This window comes from Cataglyphis hispanica, chromosome 11, assembly GCF_021464435.1.
Source record: "Cataglyphis hispanica isolate Lineage 1 chromosome 11, ULB_Chis1_1.0, whole genome shotgun sequence".
NCBI classification, from domain to species: Eukaryota; Metazoa; Arthropoda; class Insecta; order Hymenoptera; family Formicidae; genus Cataglyphis; species Cataglyphis hispanica.
Genome location: NC_065964.1, coordinates 4232391 through 4253336, shown reverse-complemented (window position 1 = coordinate 4253336; position 20946 = coordinate 4232391). Strand labels below are relative to the sequence as shown.

Genomic DNA, 20946 nt, shown 5'->3' with positions numbered 1-20946 from the left:
CAAACACAAATATCAATTTATTTTCCAACAAAAATTGAGCTACAAGATTCAAACATGACACCATAAAATAGCTTGTATATGTATGTATATACATATAAAATTAAAAGCAATTTGTACAATTAGTTCATACACATTACTATAAACAATGAAAATGGATTAGTAGCAGAATTAGGATAGGTGTTTGATCGAGATGAGCGTTTAAAGCCCATGAAAATAAATTCTGAGCACATCTAGAAAAGTCATTTATTTTATTACATGGATTATTGTGTTTTGCTTTTTTTTTGATATATCATACCAATTATCATTCAGTCATAATTGCACACATTCATCCTTACGTTTTTCTTTCTTATAATTGGAGCTTTTTTTTTAATTATGCATACATTATACGAAGAAAATGAAATAATATTATATATTATACTATAGCATAGTATTATTTAAATTACATCTGAATTATCTTTAATGTATATAAAACACTTGACAAACAAAAACGGAACAACTTAGTCTTTTGCGGAGCTGCGCCGGTGGACACAGGCTAGATGATTTTTATTTCTCTTCCTCTTTTAATATTTTTTTTCCCTTTATATTCCACATACTCCTGGTGTATTTCGTGGAAATATCAATCACTTAATGTACGCTTGCACAATCCAAGCTTACAAGCTAATATTTCAGGATAATTTACGCTCGAGTAGAAAGTTATACCGGGTGACTAAAAACGTTTAGGCGCTGTGATACCAAGGCCAAAATAATTACTGAAACGTTTGGAAAAATTGGGCGAGACTTTATTTTAATATCTGAAAACGAACTCAACGTGACGTCCTCTTAAAAAATATGGTGGACGACATAATCGATGAGGTTATTATCCTGTTCTCATGCTATTTTTTTGCATGTCTTTAGATTATAATTTTGTGCCTGTGGGAGGATTAATACGTGTCGCGGCCACGTAGCTCCTGGAATATAGTCTGTGTTTATGTCCACGCGCGACACTTATTTATATTTACAATTCGTCATGCTCCTATAAAGAGAAAAAAAACCGTTAGTATAATTAATAGTATCATAATCAATACATTTAGTTAGAATGGATACATTCAGAAACGAGGAATTCCAATTTTTATCGTCAGCAGACATCAGAAAAAAATTTAAGCATCATGTACATACAACTTTTATAAAATCTTATTAAAATAAGATATAAGAGTTAACATATAGAGTAGATACTTACATCAGCATCTGGTATATTGTTATCTTCATCTTCAGAATTTGGTATATTGTTATCTTCATCGTCAGTATCTGGTATATTATCTTCATCTTCATCATCTTCATCGTCCTTGTTTATATTTTCTTTTGCCTCTTTGTCTCTCTGTTTCCTTTCCTCTTCGTCTTGTGCTTCCTTCATTTTCTTTTCACCTTCCTATAATTTTCAGAATAAACAGAATGTTTTTCAATTATTTATTTCACTCATAAAAATTAAATATTAGTATACAGTGAATCAATTAATTACATATTCATAATAGAACAGATAAAGAAAAAAATATTCTAATAACAAGAATCGAATGCTTACGAGAGTAGGTTTCCAGACTTCTTCTCCGAATTTGCGCGCGACTTCCGGATCATCGGTGATTAGAACATTATCGAAAATGGTACCAGATTTAACTTGCCAGAGATCAAAGCCAACAGCGCAGATTTCATCACGCTTATATAGCTCGGGATCAGCCGTGTATTCGGGATTATCAATTTCGGGATGGATCCATGGTCCTTTATAGTTAGGGTTGTCGATTTGTTTCGGTTTCCATTCGCCCTGAAAAAATTACATAATTTTAGAAACAATGACAAAGTACTATATAAAATTCTGAATATACATCAATTTCAATATACGGACTTTGTATTCGGGATTATCGATCATGGGTGCTTCCCATTCGCCGTCCATCTCGTCATCCCAGTCCTCGGGTTTAGTAGCTTCGGGATCGGGAATATGCTTCGGTTTGTCCCAGTCCTCGGGCTTCTTATCCTCAGGGTCGTCGATGCTGATGTTATCATCCCAATCTGCAGGCTTAGTTTGAGATGGATCCTTAATCTTCTTTGGAGGCAGGAAGGCCCAATCCGCCTCCAACTCACCAGACTCTACTTCCTCATTATCGATGAGTACCTGAAGAATTATTTCATTGAGGAATCATTGAAACAAACAAGTTTCTTTGGCAATAGTTTTTAAGCAAATAGCGATAACATGTTGGTCTTTGCCGTATATGCACAATGAGTCGTATCGCTCCTGTACAATAAACAAACAAGATAATCTTTACTTTTCGAGATCCTTCAGCACTTGTCTTCCACGGCAATCAGTGAAGACATGAGACTCTAGGCTCGATATGATAATTCATGAACTCACATTATAATGTTATATAAATATCTTGTAGTAGTGAATATTTACCTTGTATGTATTATCAGGTTTAACAATCAGTGTGTATAAATGTGTATAGATATCATCCTTGCAGCGAATATCCTTATTAATCAAAAGGTTCTTGCCTTTGTAGCTAAAAATGACGTGCACTTTTTTAATTCCTGGTCCACAAATATCAGGTCCTATATAGAAAAAAATGTTGCATGTGGTCAAAATTGATATTCTTAATATATTAAAATGTATAAATATTTTATATATATATATATATATATATATATATATATATATATATGTATATACACACAAATAATTAATATATGTTCATTATAATAACATAATAATTTGAATTTTATTTAAGCTAATTAAATGTCATAATAAATGTATCTTCTTTGGTGCCTGCAATATGCATAATTGCTATACACAGGGCATATGAAAGAGTATTGTTCTCCGAGGTCCTGTAGCACTTGCCATACACTGATATGACCAGTGACTCTTAGGCTCGGGATTGTTATCATAATTATGAGTTATCGATAACACAATCTTGATGAGAAGACTTACCAAACATAATTTCATATGGAGTTTCTCCATGCATATCTTTCTGGTCGAGTGAGCAATCAAACACTTTGATGTATCCACCACCACAGTCGATGTTTTGTTCATGCTTGACCGTGAATTGGATGACAAGGGTTTTGTCCTTATTACTAAATGGAGTAAACTTCTTACTAAGAGCGTAAAACCTTGCATCTTGTGATGTTTGAATACCTGAGAAAAATTTGGAAAAGAATAGAGAATATTCGTTTTGTAAATGAAATTTTGTATTTCATAAACTGTTCACATATTCTTTCAAGTACCTTTATCATTTTCTGCATCATTCCAGAACTTCCCGTGGCTTAAAACAAATTTTCCGAATTCTTTATCCGGATGCTCAGAATAGACCCAGTTTTGTTCCCACGAATCTGAAATGTCAATAGTTTCTCTATGCAACAATGTATATTTTACACATACAAAAAAACGCAACATTATAAGGCATACATATACACATATATGTCTGTATATATATGCTTCTGTGTGTGTGTGTGTGTGTATAAATATGAAAGATTTATATAATCTTACATTATTCATTAATAATTTTAACATATTTAATTTGAATAAAAAGACGATTTTTTTTAAATTTATTATCAACGAACAAAGGAGAAATTTATTAGAAAAATTTTATTTTATTAATATATTATATTTGTGTGCAATTATGTTATATTTACACATGTAATAGTTATTTCAATTTCAAAATGATTGTTAAATATGAAATGATTATATTTCTGCTTACGAAATATAAATCGATGATATTTGCATGAAATTCTTATTACAAGTCCCTGAGCAAGAGGGTAAACGAGAGAGGATCAGAACCGGTTAAAAATGAAAAAAGCAACGATATATAACTGTACTAACTGTCGAGAGACGAAGAAAGATACTATCTCTCGTCGGTAATTTCGGCAAGTTTAATTTCTATGCAAAAGATATGAAAAAATAAAGGTATAACCGTCGCGTTCCATTGTCATTGAATAAACATAAGAAGCTTGTTGGTTTCACAATTCTTTTTTTGTCTCATTCTGCATCCAGCGCTCTTACTCCGTTTTACGCAAAAGCGTGAAAAAAAATAGCTAAAAAGAGAAGCAAAGTCACGTATACTTTTTACGCTTTATGCATTTAAGGTGAAACAAATATAACAATACAGCTGGAAGAAGAAAAGAATGGAAATAAATCCTGCAGAAATAATTCTCGCCTGCTCGGCAGCATTTGAAATCTGAATTTAACGGGATAGCATCCACGTCAGTAGAAAGATCCGTTCGTCGACATCGAGGATTTTTTTATATCTGACGTATCTAAAAGGAGATAGCTTTAGGTACGGGGTTTCGGAGCGAAGGAAGGAAGAACAGAATGAGAGCGCAGAATTGAAATGGACGAAGATCTGTAGAGAAGTCATTTTCGCCCGGCATCGAAATCTTATCTCAAATTGGCTTCGCAATCGTCGTCCCTTGTCACGTCGTTCACCGCTAATCGGAAAATCGAGCGTGCAGATTGATCGATCTGGCGGCGTCATGTCGACGGTGGTGTGGCGATAGACGAGATGCCGCGTTAGTACGACGATTGCCACGAGACCAGATTAGACTTCCGACTGCGTGTCGGCTCTCGATGCTTCTCTTTCTCTCTCTCTTTCCCATCCTTGGCGCGTCGTGGCGCATATGGCCGATACCGCTTCGAAAAGTTATGGACACGATATATGTATATTGTGATGTATGTACGTTGTGAATGATTCTCTCCAGTCGCGTATGGCGGTTTCGTACTTTATGAAATGGCAAACTGGTAGGCAGACGAAACGAGTCGACGTCGACCGACAGGATGACACGAAGCCACGGAAGCGCGACAGGGCGTGCGGTTACCAAGGAGAGGCGCCGCGTCCTCCGTCCCTCCTACGATACACGACGCGAGAGATATTTTCGCCTCTTCTTATTCCACGCGTATTGTCTTCTCAATCGGAAAAGACGCGGAAGATACGCAGAATGAATGAGGGTGTGGTTCATCCGCGAGAAGATATCGCGGCACTCCGATCCGCCACGGTCTTCGTGGCGAAGAAAAAAGCCGCCGTCATCGCGAGTCTTGTCGGCCGGGTCGGCATTTTCGCGATCGTAAGGACAACTTATTACTCACCATCGGGGAATTTCTCGTCCAAGTAGACTTCCGCCGAGACGATGACGAGCCCTAGAAGTAGGGCGAGTGCGATAGGAGACCGCATTTTCGGACGCGCCGATAGAACGACGTGATTCCGAGGAGACGACGATGAAGGAGGCACTTGCCACCACGACGAACTTGCCGATAATGTTCGCTCGGCGGACGTGGTTGGTGAGTTTAGCAGCCATCGAAGTAGACAGATGGAACGCGCCGATTGGCGGACGCGCGCCGACCAATCACCGCTTACCACGCTCAACTGACGTTGCGCCACACCGTGGTCGCAGTTGGCCATGCCGCGTCGCACATAACCTCGCGTTATCGCAGCCGCTTATCTGTCGTCGATACGGTAGCATTTGGGGAAACGGAGCCGACAACAGTCGGATTTGCACGAGAGCGTTCGATGGGATGGAAGCTGTTGATTAGCTGCTATCAGGGTACGCGTTAAACTAGTTTTTTTTCAAACTAGTTCAGATTTTTCTCTAAAAAAATCACGTTTTTCTATTTCTCAATTTTTGATATTGCGGTAAAGATACTTTGGTATTTGCACATCAAAATAATCATTGTTATAAATTGAAATACTTCTACCTGAAGAAGGAGACAATAGATAGTGTCGAGTATTCTATTAATTAATTCTTATTAAATACTTTACATGAAAATTTAATTAGTGACAATTTTGTTATCAAGAAGTCATTAACGGTCATGCTAAAAGCACTTAATAACATAATCTATAATGATATAAACTTGTTATATAATTTATATGCTTATAAATCTTATAATCTATAAATAACAATATTAAGCATGATACGTATGTAGGTTGTGTGTACTAGGTTGTTTCGTTGGCAACGAAATGATAAACTCATGGTGAAAACGAGCAGAACAATCTATCGTGACTTACTTCAAAACAATTTAATTCGTGGATAATTGAAATTTACAAGTGATACCAAAGTCAAGCAAAGATTTTGTTAACTAAATTTAGCGAACACTCAAAGTTAAAAAAAGAAAAGAAAAAATGCTCTCTTCAAAAGCGAACGCAGCACTGGCGCGTTTGAAAGAAATCGAGGAGAAATATAAAATAAAACGTGAGGAGCAAAAGTGGAACCGTAAAGAAGTAAGTATTTCCTAAAAATAAGAAAAAAATAAGAGAATTAAAAAGAGTTCCGAAAAGAAAATTCGTTCCGAAAAGAAAAGAAATTTCAAGTTTTGCACAAAATATATGGTAAAATATTTTATAATATGTATTTTATATTTTCGTTTATTTTCTATTATTTATTTCATATGTAAAATAGAGGAAAATAATAAATAAATATTTGAATATTTAATTATGACATTTTTTAAGGAGATTTTTTTAGAGATTTTTTTAAAATTAAAATGTTATAAACTCATTTTATTTCTCTGTAAATCTAATAATGAGAATTTTTATAAAATATAATATATTGCATTCTTTGTTTAGGACACGGATAGCTCGATAAGCAGTGTTTCGATAATTTCTTCGGAAAATCCCTGGGCGGAATTAAAGAAATCACCGAAGAATGTCTCAAAGCTTAAACTTGACATTAAGATACCAGATATGCGATTCAAAGAACGTGCGGAAGAAACAAAACTTTCATCGGATAGTAAGAAATCAATGCCGGACAAGATGAGTCCGGAATCTTTCGAAGATGTCGACGAAGCCGACCTTGATGTTACGATGCCGTCGAAAGATAAATCGCCGCGTTCCACAGGAAAGCAAGAAAGTCTCATCTCGAACGTAACGAGTATTCAAGAAAATAGCTCGATCGAAAGCGTGCTCGATGACTCGATTATTTCGTCGAAATCACTCTCGCGCTCGAAAACGTCACGAGAAAATTTTTCCTCGGCTAGCAATAAATCTTCCAGGCGCGAAAGGACAAAAGCGCCTGCAAAGTACGAGAAAAGGAAAGAATCCGATAAATCAGATATTTCCAAGAGAAAAGCATCATCTGCTAATTCGTCGATCACAAAGCAATCGAAATCGTTCGAAAAATCGAACGAGAAAATTGTCAAAGTGCGTTCTAATCTGAAATCGAGAGAGCGTTTGATTAAAAAAGAAGTAACCACTAAAATACCGTACATATATAGTACAGCTAATTTTGATCGAAATTCGGATCGCTCAAGGTCTTTCCGCGATGATAGCATTATCGAGGAATCGATCGGCATAGTGGACGACGGCAGTGAAATTATTTCGGAACTTTCTCGTGCCAAAACAAGTATTACAGTTAAAACCGATGATTCTATCAAAAGTTCCAAATATTTGGTAGCTGAAAACGCTTTTGTAATGGGTCCGAATAATTCCAAACAGCTGGCAACTGAAAGCGGATATGCGAACGACACCTTCGAAGACATTTCAAGTTCGACCATGCGATCACAATCGCAACGCGAAAAAATAATTGATGAAAAGCAAAAAATAGATTCAGCAGAAGCTAGTAAGAAAATCGAAACGGTGTTACTCGAGGAATATAAACATCATCAAACATCATCAAATAATAAGAGCAACAGGTAACTTTATATGTTTAATTAATAAATACAATAGAGATATTTTTCTTATATTTTTATATTTAATTTTAATATTATTTGATATAATATCATATATTTTATAATAAAATACATATTTTTCTATAAATATATTTTTATTTTTAATAGAAAATTAATATTTTAAGTAAATAATAACCATGTATGAAATCTATTATGTCAATAATAATAATAATATTAATAATATAAAATAAAATAAAAAAGAGATGGTTTGTTTATTACTAATTTCAAAATTGAATTATTTTCTATAAAAAGTAATATATGAAATAAAAGAAAAAAAATTAATTTTAAATTTAAGTGTAATCAATAACTATTTATTATTTATTAGAAATTATGAATTATTAATAATTATATTTTAGCTTTATAAAAGATGAATAATACAAATGATAGTTATTGCTTCTCGAAATATATTGTAATGTGTGCAGCAGTGTCAGCAATATGTTTATGACAGAAAAGATCAAACAGTTTGTGATGTCACGATTCTTATCAATGACTATCAATTATAATCATAACAGTACGAATGCGAAATGAAAAAATGTCAATACTCTTGTCAAACGTTTATCGGTCAGAAAAGATCCTGCAATATTTTATTTGATTGCAGAAAGGGGCACGTTATCGAAGTCATGGCTTTAAAACCAAATGAGAGTAATTTGGAACCGTTTAACTATGCCAATGATTTTGAAAGCATCGCAAATTCAGATAACGCAATCGTGCGTTTGATAAAATCTGCCAGTTTGCGTTCAGAGAAACGTTATCAAGAACATCGACCAGAGTCATTTAAAACAAATATTTCAAGTGGTAAAATAAATAATTCATTTTAAATAAATTGATTAAATTGATTTTAACGTCAATATACATATTGGAGTCAATCCAATTTGATAGAATGCTATAATATGAAGAAATCTATTATGAGATATGTATATTCTCGAGAAAATTAATTTAAATGGAAATAATAAATATATTTAATAATTTATGTTTTAATTAATATTTATTTTGATAATATTTAATATAAAGAAATATTTATAATTATAAAATTTATCTTTTTATAATCAATAATCTTTATCTTTTGATTAATAGCATCATTATTAATTGCTTTATCTTATTAATAAAATATTTTTCAAATATTTATAAAATTTATTTTAACTAAATTTCGAAATAATACGCCAATTGCCAAATCATAACTATTGTTCTTTATTAGAAAGCAGCCTTGAAACTTTATTAAGATCTTTAAAATTCTTTTTAGTGTTCAAGAATTCTTTTTCGACATAAAATATATTTATTGTTATGTTTTAAAGAAATTTTAATGCAGTTAATTCGATGAATTTTTCAGCCACAAACTTTAATAAAAACATATCTGACTCGTCGAAGTCGTTGACCGGAGTCAGTGATGTGACTAACACAGACGAGAAGAAAAACTTTCCGGAGATCAAGACGACTTCTGTTCGACAAGAAAGCGGCCAGGAAGAGTGCGGGAAAGCATCAAACAAAATAAGAGAACGCACAATGATAAATATCACTGGATTATCTGCGGCGGATGAGGAGGATATAATCAAATTAAGTTTATCAGAGAAATATGAAAAAGAAGTTTCCGAAAAGAGCTCGGATCAACGCATTTTCCAGGCTGCCGAAGATGTGTTGAGAAATTTGCACGAAGATGCGATAGATGCGCTGGTCAAGCGATACGCGAACTCGAAAAAAGCAAAAGAAGCGTCGGAAAAATCTTCCGAGAGTAAAATAAAATCTGAAATCAAAGATGTAATGAAAACGAGAAAAGAGATGCCGAAAGAAAAAAACGAAAATAGCCATTCTTCAGAGGAAAATAAAATAGTGAGTATTAATGCTGTGTATTTTTTTTATGGATAATTAATAGATTATTGTTAAATCTATTTAAAGTAAATTTTCTCGGAATTATTTTTTATTATTCTAATTTTTGTACAAAATTATGCATTTTACAGTTGTAAAAATGTCTAACCTAATCTATAAATATAAATAATAATAATACACAAGGAAATACGAAAAAATCAACACACATTAATTATGTAATATATTTTGGCAAAAAAAATTGCTTTATTACCTCTAACATCATTTTCTCTTATGATTTCAGTGTGATCGTAATAGTTGCAAATCTAACAGCCAGAAGAAGAAGAAGAAGAAGAAAAGCGTTAGAATTACAAATTCAAAATTGGCGCAAGCTCACTATACTGGAAGTAAGGCTTCAAGGTTTGATGAGGAACAAATGCTCTATTATCAGAAACAATTTATCGAATTGCGATTGCAGCAGGAACGGGAAGACCTCCAAAAATATCTACGGGAACTGAAGGATTCAAAACTGGAGTCGGGTTTTACTCAAAGCTATTTCAGTCCCCTAGAATTTCCGAAGATTGCAGAATTTACGCCTGGTAAAATAAAAACTTATATGAATTAATTTTTCTAAAAAATTTTATGTTTCGTTGAATATCTATACATGAAAATTAAGCTTTCATATTTTTTGTTATATTTTTTATTGTGATTGATAAGTAGATCAAATTCTTTTTTTTATCTCGTCTTTTATTTTGAATTAAAAGTTTTCTGCATATTCTCTCATACATTTTGTTTTTTCTTTTTTTTTGCGCGGCTTATATACATATTTTATTGAATGCGAAATGCAGTTAGCTGTGCTGCGACGAATGCAGGAACAATTGCGATTATACCATTGAATAGAAGGAATTCGCATTATATCGAAACAATGAGAACGTAAACTATGTGGATCTAGCAATGTAGAGCACATGAAAATGAACATATTAAATATATTTCGCATTTCAAATACATGCGTTACAAATGCACAAATATATTTAAATACATATTCTCTATATATGAATATATTTTTGGTTTATTCATGCATGTTTTGTGAAAATGAAAGATTTTCTTCCTAGACGCAATCGACTTGGAATCAAAACCGGACGATCAGCACGTCGTGCTTCGGGAGAGAGTTTCGGCGATCAAACAGAGTTTAAAGGATCAATATATCTTGTATCGTGACTACTGTACTATGGCGCAAGCGATCAATGCTCACTATGTTCCCACGACGTTGCAGGATACCAAAAAGGTTAATGCCTTTCTATATTATATATTGTATATTAAATTAGAATTTTAATAAGCAATTTTATGAAGTATACATAACATAATAAGATATCCTATGAGAAGTATAGTGGCAAATTTTCATTAATTGTGTAAGAAATTAAAAGAATAGAGTTATTAATATTAGTATTATTAATATTAAATTATTTTATATATTAGGAGACATTAAATTATTGTCTATGTATTAAAGACTGTTAGTACATTTTTTTTATGAGCTGGAATTAAAATTTTGCTATTATATTTCTTTCTATAAGCATAGCGGCGACTTTTTTTTATAATACAGAATTACAGTAATGAATGAAAAGATAAGAAATACATTATCGAGTTTTATTAAAAACAATATTATGTAATACATACAGACAACAACATCGTAGGATTTTATTAAAAAAATCTCCGTTATCTTGAATAAACCTTGAATGGTCCTTATATTATCTTACGCCTACATTGTGAATATCGATGTTAAAATATAATGTAGCCTATATATTAACGTAATGTAAAGTATTATGCAGTATTTGACGTAACAATATTTAAAATAGCGAATGTAATGACGTGTACGAGGAAGCTGCGTCACAATGTTCGCTCAGAGTTTTTCACACATCGATTTTGCGTAATACGGTCAAAGGAAAAAAGGTCGGAGAAATTCTTTTATGAACCTAGGAAGCGTCCAAGCTGTAATATACTATACGTGTGTGTATGCATTTGCCTGCAGTTAGATAGGCCAGAGAGCATATTACGATAAAGACAATGGAGACGCAATAAGGAACCGAATAAGGAACCGCGAACTCGTCGGTTCTATCAAGAGAATTTTAGCTCACGAAAGTCTTTTAAACTTATAAAATTTTTTTACTTGCAGACAATACGCGAGCTGCAGGAAATCATAATTAAAAGCAGATGACGTTGGCCCATCTGAAAGCAGATACGTCTCAGATTCTTCATTGAAATTATCTATGATCTAGCATTGGATACTTCGATAACATGTGAGTACCCAAAATAAATCTAATTTATTTATTAAATTATATCAAAACTTTCCCGAAATATAGAATTCGATTATCATTGAAGAATTAAATTTGTTTCTATTTTAAAATTGTGACTGTAATTTAAATGTCAAATTTCGATATTATGAAGTTGTGACTATTTAAACTAGATTTTAATTTGAGACTTTAATATTAAAAATTGAGCAAATAATTTAACAAATAAAGAATTAAATTTGTAAAGTGAGTACATTGGACATTGAAAGTTCTTTGTTGAGTTTATGAAGTATGATTTTATTTTACATTTATAATCGATAATTTGAAACTCAGGATTAAACATAAATTTAATATCCGGAATACTTGATACTATGTGCATAAAATATTATGCATTATTATATCGTATAACGTGAAAAATCATATGTAATTACTTCATTTTTCCGATATTAAGTGTGACTTTTTTACGTCATATTAATCGGGAAATAAACGTATATTCGTAAAATATAAACGTATAAAATTTATACGCTATAATTCTAACGCAATTTTATTCGAGGATGAAAACTTTTTTTATTAATTAAAAACGCAATAGGATCCGTATCAGTGGATAGCGGTTTTCTTAATGAAATCGAAACTGAGATTTCTCCTTTATGCAATTACTAACTTGACTGTGCAATATATTCGCGCTTCCGGTGTGTGAATGTTGTGAAACTTTGTGAAAATCATTTGCACATTGCCCATTCCTTCGCGAATTGCAGAACGAAATAAAATTGCAACTCAAAGAAATAAAAAAAGAGATATTAAAAAATTATTACTTTATTTTTTAAGATTTAATTAAGATATGAATAATATTAGTTTGATTTTATATTTTAATGAAAGAAATTTGTTTGAGAATTTTTTCAAAAATTTATTTGTTTGTTTGATATTTAATTTTTATTTTTATGCACGTAAAAATTCAAAACGCAAAATTGATCGAAAGTTGTCTTTCCTAAATATTTAATGAATATTAATATCTTTTATTATTCTCTCTTTTTCTCTTAAGATGGGGTTTTAATTTATGATAATACAATCTTATTAGAAACTTAATACACAAGCTACAAATATTATTTAAATCAAATTTTATTATTATTTTTAAATGTGCGGTAAATTTGTCTTATATTAAAGAAATTAGCTTTTATTTCAATTTTTTATGTCAAATTTTTTTATTTCAATTTTCAACATTTTTTTATATAAATGTATTTAAAATAAATAATATATAATAAAATATAAATAATATACAAATATACTTGTATACTGTACACATTAGAATTAATAAGACTAATAATATTATTAATAATATATACAGGAGAGTATATTGTATACTTATATATTATTATATTTATTATATATTTTGTTCGTCTATTTATTCTTTAATTTATTTATACTCGAACTAAATAAGTTCAAGACGGTCGAAATCGCGTGGAATAATTTAAATGCAAACAGAGACAAAATTATTCTCGCCCGTGTTGCCCCCCCTGCGCTATTGGGCAAACTTCACGCTGCGCGCGTGTCGCTTGCGTGGGAGTTGCGCGGCAGCGGAGGCTGTGCGGCGCGCGGCGCGCTTTCATTGACGCGGCGCGCGCACGCGGCGTTTCTGTCGTGCAGTCTCGGAGCAGCCTCGCAATCGACAACACGTAATCCGCGACCGTCCGTACTGATCGTAGTACCGAACGAGATCACGAAGCCGAATCCTCGCGTATCAATCTCACGACCGGGTGGTGTGCGACCGTAATTTCTCGCCAGCGACGAAGGACACAGCACGAGAGATTAGAACGAGCCAGCCAAGAAAGCGACCGCTCTTCCCGGTAAGTCGATCGATTTACGTCGATTCGACGGATGGGTGGGTGAAATTGCGAAGGGCGAATCGAATAAACGTACGGGGTGTTCGATAAATAGATTGTATCTTCGAAAATGAAATGATTCTTTACCTACTCGAACTCGATTAATAATAATAATGTAATAATGCCATATCTTTTCGCGCCTTTGGAAATTTCGAGCATTAAATATGCCGGATCGAGTTTTAGGATCTTGTTAAAATAAACTTTCGCTTGAAATTGGCTGTGGAAGAACAGAGTACCCGATTTTGAACGCTATATTTGTGGGTTTCGCGGGTTTTAGAATTTCGGCATGAAATATGTATGCTAGAGTTATGATTCTCTATTCATTTGAAAAAATTGACTAAACAATAAGATATTACTAGACATACATTACTAGACGTCGAAACTGTCGAATTACCTTTTGCATCGTTCACGGGACTGAAAAGCTATTCAAGTATATTTATAAATATAAATATATTCAACCCTTTTTTGTTAAAAAGAAACCATTACACTTTTCGAAGAATGTCGTTGCGTGCACGAAATGCATCCATTATCGAACGCTCTACACATATAATGGCTGTGAGTAAAAGTGATTAGGCTATTATATGGATATTTAATAAATGAATCGAAATATCTAAAAGAGAATCTCTCATTAAAATTTGATTCACACGTACACGCCCTTTCAATTTCATTTATTGGTATAAATATTATAGATATTATAGATATTATTGATATTAAGTAGACGTTCTGAGAGGAAATCGAAGAAAGAGATCCTATATAACTCTTTGCATAAGTCTTGTAAGGCTTTTTATTAAACGTTGATTGTAATATAATGAAATAAAAAATGCCGTGAATATAGATTCCATGAAAACTCCACTCGACTATTGAATGTTAAAGAACGAGGTCCAATTAGCGTATTGCTTGCTAGCCGATGAAATTTTCTATCGATCGACATCAGTGAGTGTAAGTACAATGATTGGGGAGAGGGGGGGAGGAGGAGGACAGGGTTCGTTATAATCAACGAGAGTTGCAAATGGCGTGGGCGATGATATAGGGTGAATAGCCCGCAATATGTGCGAAAATATCGATTCTTTAATTAAATTTTATAATTAAATTCATGATACAACTATTACAATTTATGAAACTTTGAACGCTTCAAAGCCATATAATATTGCCAAACCAATTTTTTTTATAATTTAAATTAAAAATTTTTAATTAAGCAAGTATGTACTATTTTTATTGCAAAATTTTACTCTTTCAATTGTCAAAATTGATATCGTTGGTGCATTAAATGAATAAAAAGGCTGTAAAGACTGATTATTTTCGTATCTGAGTGTATTAAAATTCGAATGATTTCAATGCTTGATTTAATAATTCGTGCGATTTTTGCGTGGGCATAAATTTTAAGCGAAAGCGTAGACGTGAATTAATAGAGCCACAGCGCTCTCGTTCAGAACCGCGAGATTGTCTCCATTGTCAGTCGAGGTCTTGACACATCAGGATATCTATCCTTGGGTGAGCGAATCGAGGTCGCGGTATATATGCGTTATCGATGCACGCGATTTGTCAGACATCACGTCGTTGCGAGGCCGGCGTGACGTCGATCGTATAGAGAGGTTTAAGATCATGGTGCATAGAGTCGTTTTCTAATATCCGTTTCTACGGAGTCGACCCTAATGCGAGGCCTTTCTCCGCGAGGTCTGAATCGAACGGCGGATTGCGAATGCAAGTTCGATATGCTTATAAATTTTGTGTATCTCGGCAAATAACATAAAGTTTAATATTCGGATATTTCTAATATTAAAATCAAATACTTCGAGTACGAATCGTCCAATTATCTTATTATAGGATCGATTTTCATTTTTAAAACACGGCTTCTCTCTCTCTCTCTCTCTTTCTCTCTTTCTCTCTGGGGTTCTTAATATCTTTAAAATTCGTGATCTTATCAGTTTTTCCTTCTTTTATAAATAGCTTTGTTTTTTCTTTGAGACTTAAAGAAAATACAATATGGTGTGAAGCTCCTAGCTGTTGCCGTTAAGTTCACTCGCGCGTGACCTGTGACCTGAAAGAGTACATGCTCGACCGATTTCGACGGGCCCCTATTGTTGTCCCACTGTGCGTTGATTTGATACGAGAGAGTCGAAAATGGTTCCGTCTGAATGGTTCGGCCTTTCGCTGAAAGATCAGCGTTAATCAGCGCTAATCAATGCTAATTCGATTTGCGCCTAACGCAATTAAGTGGCAATAATTTAGCGCTAATTAAAGATAATCACATCGTCAACGTTAATCTAACGTCGATGAAAAAACGACATTTTTCTGCTTTCGTTCAAACGTTTACTTAAATTACAAGATGTAATAATCCGGAGATTTAATGTGTCATATTTTCTTATGATAGTTTCTCTATATAATTGTATAGTTTTATAATTTATTTTTTTTTTTTATAATTTAATTACGCATTAATCAGATTTTTGTTTAATGTTTTAATTATAATCGTAATCAATCTGATGCGAGAGATAAGTGTTTAAAAGCAACTGTACCATATCTGATATATATTATTTGCAAAGGTTTCACACGCGCGAGATATTATTTTTGTTGCTTGAAGTTTCTCTCTCTCTCTCTCTCTTTCTTCAAAACACGTGGCGTTTGACAGAAGCGAAATGAGATGTAGTCATAACAATGCGCCGGTCGTTTTTATCGATTCTCGTTGAGCTGGCCGGCTTCATTGACCCCATAATAATGAATAACCTTTCGAGAAAGAATATGCGGTTTGGTCAAAGGTAAAATTCAACCGCGTATAATATTATTAGTCGCGTCCTCGCGATATCGTTAATTATCGAGACGCGTCGCCTTTGTCCGTCGCGAGGGATCGATCGTTTGGTAACTCTTGACCTTCAATGAACTCACCTCGGAGGTAACCTTTATACTGGGTTTTGTCGCGGTAGAAATGATATTTTTATCGCGTATCCTCGACCCTTCGCCGCGACATTCGATCGATGCGCGTGCAACGTATTTATAAACGCGTTTCTCAATGAATATCGAGGAAATATATCGTTTGATGATTATAATGTAAATGTCATGTATGTGCCTACGCCTCTTTAGAACCTTTACTTTTTTATAGGGACACAAGTATGCTGGCTTTTATATCGATTTATATTTTTATGTAGATATATTATTTCTTCGTGAGAAGTAATATAAATGTCGATTATTTTATTCTCCATTTTTTATTCTTTTATCTTTTATAGAAGAATAAAAAATCGAGAAAAAGAAAATTGAGCAAATACACTTCAATCGGTATTATTAAACAAGTAATACGTTTCAATAATACAATAATGTCATCGCACACTTGCGTAATTTTCTCGGAATAAAATTATCATCTCGTTTACTTCTCTCTTTCTCTCTTTTTCACATTCGACGAGTTACGGTATATCACGTCTGTCATTTCGTCATTGTAAAAAATCTTGTTTATGGAGAGGAATCCTGTGTCTCGTCCTCGTGTTTTCCTCGCGTCGCAAAACAGAGCCTTGAGTAGAAGCGATGTCTCGAAGAACCATTGTCTTCCTACGCTCCTACGCGTATTTGTCCTTTCGTCTCCTTTCTACTCTCCTTTTTTCGCATATATTGCACGGAATCGGGATCGCGGAAACAAAGAACATCGTATTTCCATGAACCGTGAAAGAGAAGCGAGCAGAGAATTTTGTAATCTGGGCCAGAATTTTTGGTATTCGATTTATTTCACATTACAGATAATATTATATTGATATAAAATATATATGTAGAAAAACACTGATGATTTCCTTTGATAAATCGAGTTGCAAAAATTTCTATCTGCAAAGAATGATATTTCAAGTTCCTTGCTTACATATAGTCAATTATAATTGAGTATCTTATGTAATTGTTTAATTAAAATTAATTATTACTATGAAATAATTTAAATGATAAATTGTGAATTATATTTTACATATCTTTTTATTCGTAATTATTTTTATTTAACAATTTTTGATACATTCTATTTAATTATTTATTTTATAACGAATTGTGTTATTAAACTAACTAATTCTTCCTTTCGTGATAATGATTCAAACAAGTTCTTTCGGATATTATTTTGCGACTGTATAGCAATATCGTTTGCTATGCAACCGCAGATGTGACTTTCCTTTCGGCGAGCGGAGCCAGCGGGAAATTGGCGCGATCGGGACAGTGAGTCATCGTCTTCGTATTTTATATGGGGTGCGTCCACAGGGGTGCGCGTAACGTCGACGAAATTAATCAGCCGCAGATCGTGACTATCTCGTAACAGTGTAAGGGATCTCTCGTTATTCGAAACTCGATCAATACTTTCGATCAGGATGAGTCAAGAATTCTTTTCACGATCGTGTCTTTAATTCGAATAAGATGATAGATACTTAATTATACATTTACGGATATAATTAATTACGAAAATAGCGATTAGTAGGCATTTTTGACATTCCGTCTTATATTTAATTTAAAAAAATTTACATTCTTACTTTGCTTATAGAATTTATAAAAAAAAAATTGTATTTAATATTTTTATCGTATAACGATTAAAATACCGCGAATTCGGCACGCTTTATCAATGCAGCTCGAATTAATAAACGTCGCGACTGAAACGCTTTAATCTTGATTGAAACTTGAACGAATGGATAGTTGAAACGTTCACTGGAGAAGGCAAAATCGTTTTGTTTTTCCGACAGTCTCGGTACGACCCTTTCTACTTTGGCGAAGAGTTTGCCTAAAAATACGACTGCGGCTCACCGAGACGAACGGAATTCCCTTCATTCTTCGTTTCCTCCATTCACCATTGAGATTATTGGATCATCGAGAGTTTTCCAAATTTTCTTCATATGACATTTAAATAATTTTGAAAATATTTAGTGTAAAAATAATTAATATTGAAGCTAGAATAATTAAAAATAGAAGAATATGATTTTGGATGGTTCATATTCTATAAATCATTTTTGTCTTTCTTGCTATAATTTACTATTCTTTAAACGTTAAATCGCGCTCTTTAAATTCGATGCGCGCGAATGCAATTTGAAATTTTGCTCCGCAACAATGTCGAGTTCGCAAAAGCGACATTTATCGAGGCCTCGGTGTAGTCGCTGGAGCGAAACGTGAAGGAAAAGAGCGTCGAGACTAAAAGAGAGAAGGAGATAGAAGTGACGAGCGGACGAGGATAAAGAACGAGGAAAAGGAGGAAGGAGCGACAGGGCCATAAACCGAGAGTGACTAAACAGGGATCACGATGGTCGATGACGCCGAGACCGCGGCTGCGGCTCGTGGGAGCGTTTGTTTCTTCGTTCTTTAACCGCTTGCTCCTCCGACGTGCATCGTGGAGATGCAATGCAGAGCGCATCGGAAGTCACGCGCTTTCTCCCGATTATAGATTCCTCAATGGATTCCGAGCCGATCCTACCTCGCTGAAAATTTTACGGAAGCAGTAGAATTAGAATTATAGAGGCAGTTAATTAGTTGGAAATTTAAAATTACAAAGTTAATTAATTAGGTGGATAATTAATTAAGATTTTATTTTTCTTTGATGATTTAGATTCTGGCACCAGAAAGATGGATGATAGCATTTTATTTTTAACATACAAGGGTACGAAGAAATTGTTGGACTAAAAAATTTTAAAATTTTATATAACTTTTGATATATGTAAAATACAATGCTTTAAATCTATATAATTATTATTTTCATCATCTTATTTAAAGAATAAATAAGAGCTTTCATCAAATTTTTAGTAAAGAAAAAAATTGAAACATTATTTCATACGTTTCTCATTTATCTTTCTTCATAGAATCGGTGGTTTTCATCATGAACGAAAGTAAATGGCGAATGGCGAATAAGAACCTTGAAATTAAGACCGCATTTCGCGGCACGTGACCACAAGTTTATATCGAAAAGACATAAATTGTTATGCGTAATAACATTCGAGAGATGAAAGGAAATGAAGATACCGGCGCGAGCGTGAATGGCAGAACGAAATTTCCGGAAGAAACATTTCTTCGTTCGATAATTTCATTTTGATGTAAATTGCATACTAGTTTTTCCCTAATTACGCATTATTGCATCGTATTACGATTATTATTTGCGCAGCTCTTCTCTTATCTTGATTATAGTTCGCACATTTTATCATTTTACGTTTCAGTTCGCGGCGATTCAAAGCATACATTATTTCAAACAACAATTAAGCCTAATTAAAAGAAATTTTATTTAAATTTCTTAATATTTTATAATTTTAAAATTTTTCATTTTAGACGAAATAATTTTGAACTCATCGTTTTGATTTAATTAATTAAATATTTTATAATGACTAATACAAGAGAAATTTAAAGGAAAAAAATTTTTTTTTATATATCTATTAATTATTATATTTTTATTTATCTGTTTATAAATGTTTAAATCATAGTACAAGTCTTTTAGTACATAATATTTTATATTTTATTCTATAAATGATAAATTCGCATATTGCTTTGTACGATAGCTTGCACACATGATATATTCAACTCAATGTACACCGTTTAAGATTTCGGTCTCGCGATTGCATTTACCGCCAGTTTTATGCGGGATTCGATATCATATAGGCAGTAGTTAGAGCGAGGGGGAGGGGGGAAGATGTGCTGGCCCGCGTGGACCAAGGTAATCCGGTGCGAAAGCGAGAGGCACACGCACCGGGTGAGACAGAATCGGCAGAAAAGGAGAGACCGAAAGAAAGAGAAAGACGAGGAGGAACCGGTGCCGGTGCAAGGAACCGGAGGATCACGGGCGAGTGATTGAGGCTCCATGTCACGAACGAAGTGGATCATTGTCTTTCGGTGTACATCAAATGTCGCACGAAGCGATCGGCTTGACAGTATGGAAATCACGGGGAAAGGAGTATCTATGAATAATAATAATAATTAATGGCAGTTGAAAGAGTCGCGACGTGTGATTTAACGAAGGATGAAAGAAATTACGAAGCGCCTAATGAACTATCGCTTGTTTCGATAAATACTCATTAATTTATATCTCTACAGAGTGTCTGTAAAAATTCGAGTCATCTTTCATTTATGGATGAATCATGAAGAATTTATGATTAGTTTATCGATATTAATCTCAAGTTAGCTTGATTAAATTTTAAAGAGATATGTAAATTTTTAACTTTCAAAAATTTATTATATTTTTTTTATTATTAAAAAATAACTTTGACAGAAATATTAATATATAATTTGTAATTCTCTTATAGATATAGTATATATATATATATATTTATATAACGACAATTTATTAATGTTTTGATTGATTTACCGATGCATTGAATTTTCGTTTTGCACGCGTTTTCGCGGT

General features: G+C 33.3%; 2 protein-coding genes across 5 annotated transcripts in view; one reads left to right on the top strand and one right to left on the bottom strand.

Annotated features, from left to right (window-relative positions):
- Positions 1-229: 229 nt before the first annotated feature.
- Positions 230-5438, bottom strand: LOC126853105 (calreticulin). Its single transcript, XM_050598566.1, has 8 exons — positions 5096-5438; positions 3241-3345; positions 2948-3151; positions 2420-2571; positions 1874-2140; positions 1556-1792; positions 1217-1405; positions 230-1012 (listed from the first exon to the last, which is right to left on the bottom strand). Exons 1-8 carry the CDS (start codon positions 5406-5408, stop codon positions 995-997), a joined length of 1485 nt encoding a protein of 494 aa, XP_050454523.1. The 5' UTR covers positions 5409-5438; the 3' UTR covers positions 230-994.
- A 14-nt stretch (positions 5439-5452) lies between these two features.
- Positions 5453-20946, top strand: part of LOC126853097 (uncharacterized) — a 33189-nt gene continuing 17695 nt past the window's right edge. The window contains exons 1-8 of one of the 4 annotated variants that reach the window (XM_050598540.1): positions 5453-5550; positions 5930-6224; positions 6567-7630; positions 8265-8461; positions 8994-9490; positions 9768-10062; positions 10576-10748; positions 11634-11757. In XM_050598540.1, the coding sequence (XP_050454497.1) occupies positions 6126-6224; positions 6567-7630; positions 8265-8461; positions 8994-9490; positions 9768-10062; positions 10576-10748; positions 11634-11675 (2367 nt within the window). In that variant the 5' untranslated portion in view covers positions 5453-5550; positions 5930-6125 and the 3' untranslated portion in view covers positions 11676-11757. Of the gene's footprint in view, positions 5551-5929; positions 6225-6566; positions 7631-8264; positions 8462-8993; positions 9491-9767; positions 10063-10575; positions 10749-11633; positions 11758-13448; positions 13585-20946 lie in introns of those variants that run through there. The other 3 variants (XM_050598541.1, XM_050598542.1, XM_050598543.1) reach the window with 3 other exon arrangements.

Coding starts and splice junctions, on each gene's coding strand:
- LOC126853105 (XM_050598566.1), bottom strand. CDS start 5,408: ATGGCCAACTGCGACCACGGTGTGGCGCAACGTCAGTTGAGCGTGGTA. Junction 3,152..3,240: donor TGATGCAGAAAATGATAAAG/GTACTTGAAAGA, acceptor AATTTTTCTCAG/GTATTCAAACATCACAAGAT. Junction 1,793..1,873: donor TCGATAATCCCGAATACAAA/GTCCGTATATTG, acceptor TAATTTTTTCAG/GGCGAATGGAAACCGAAACA.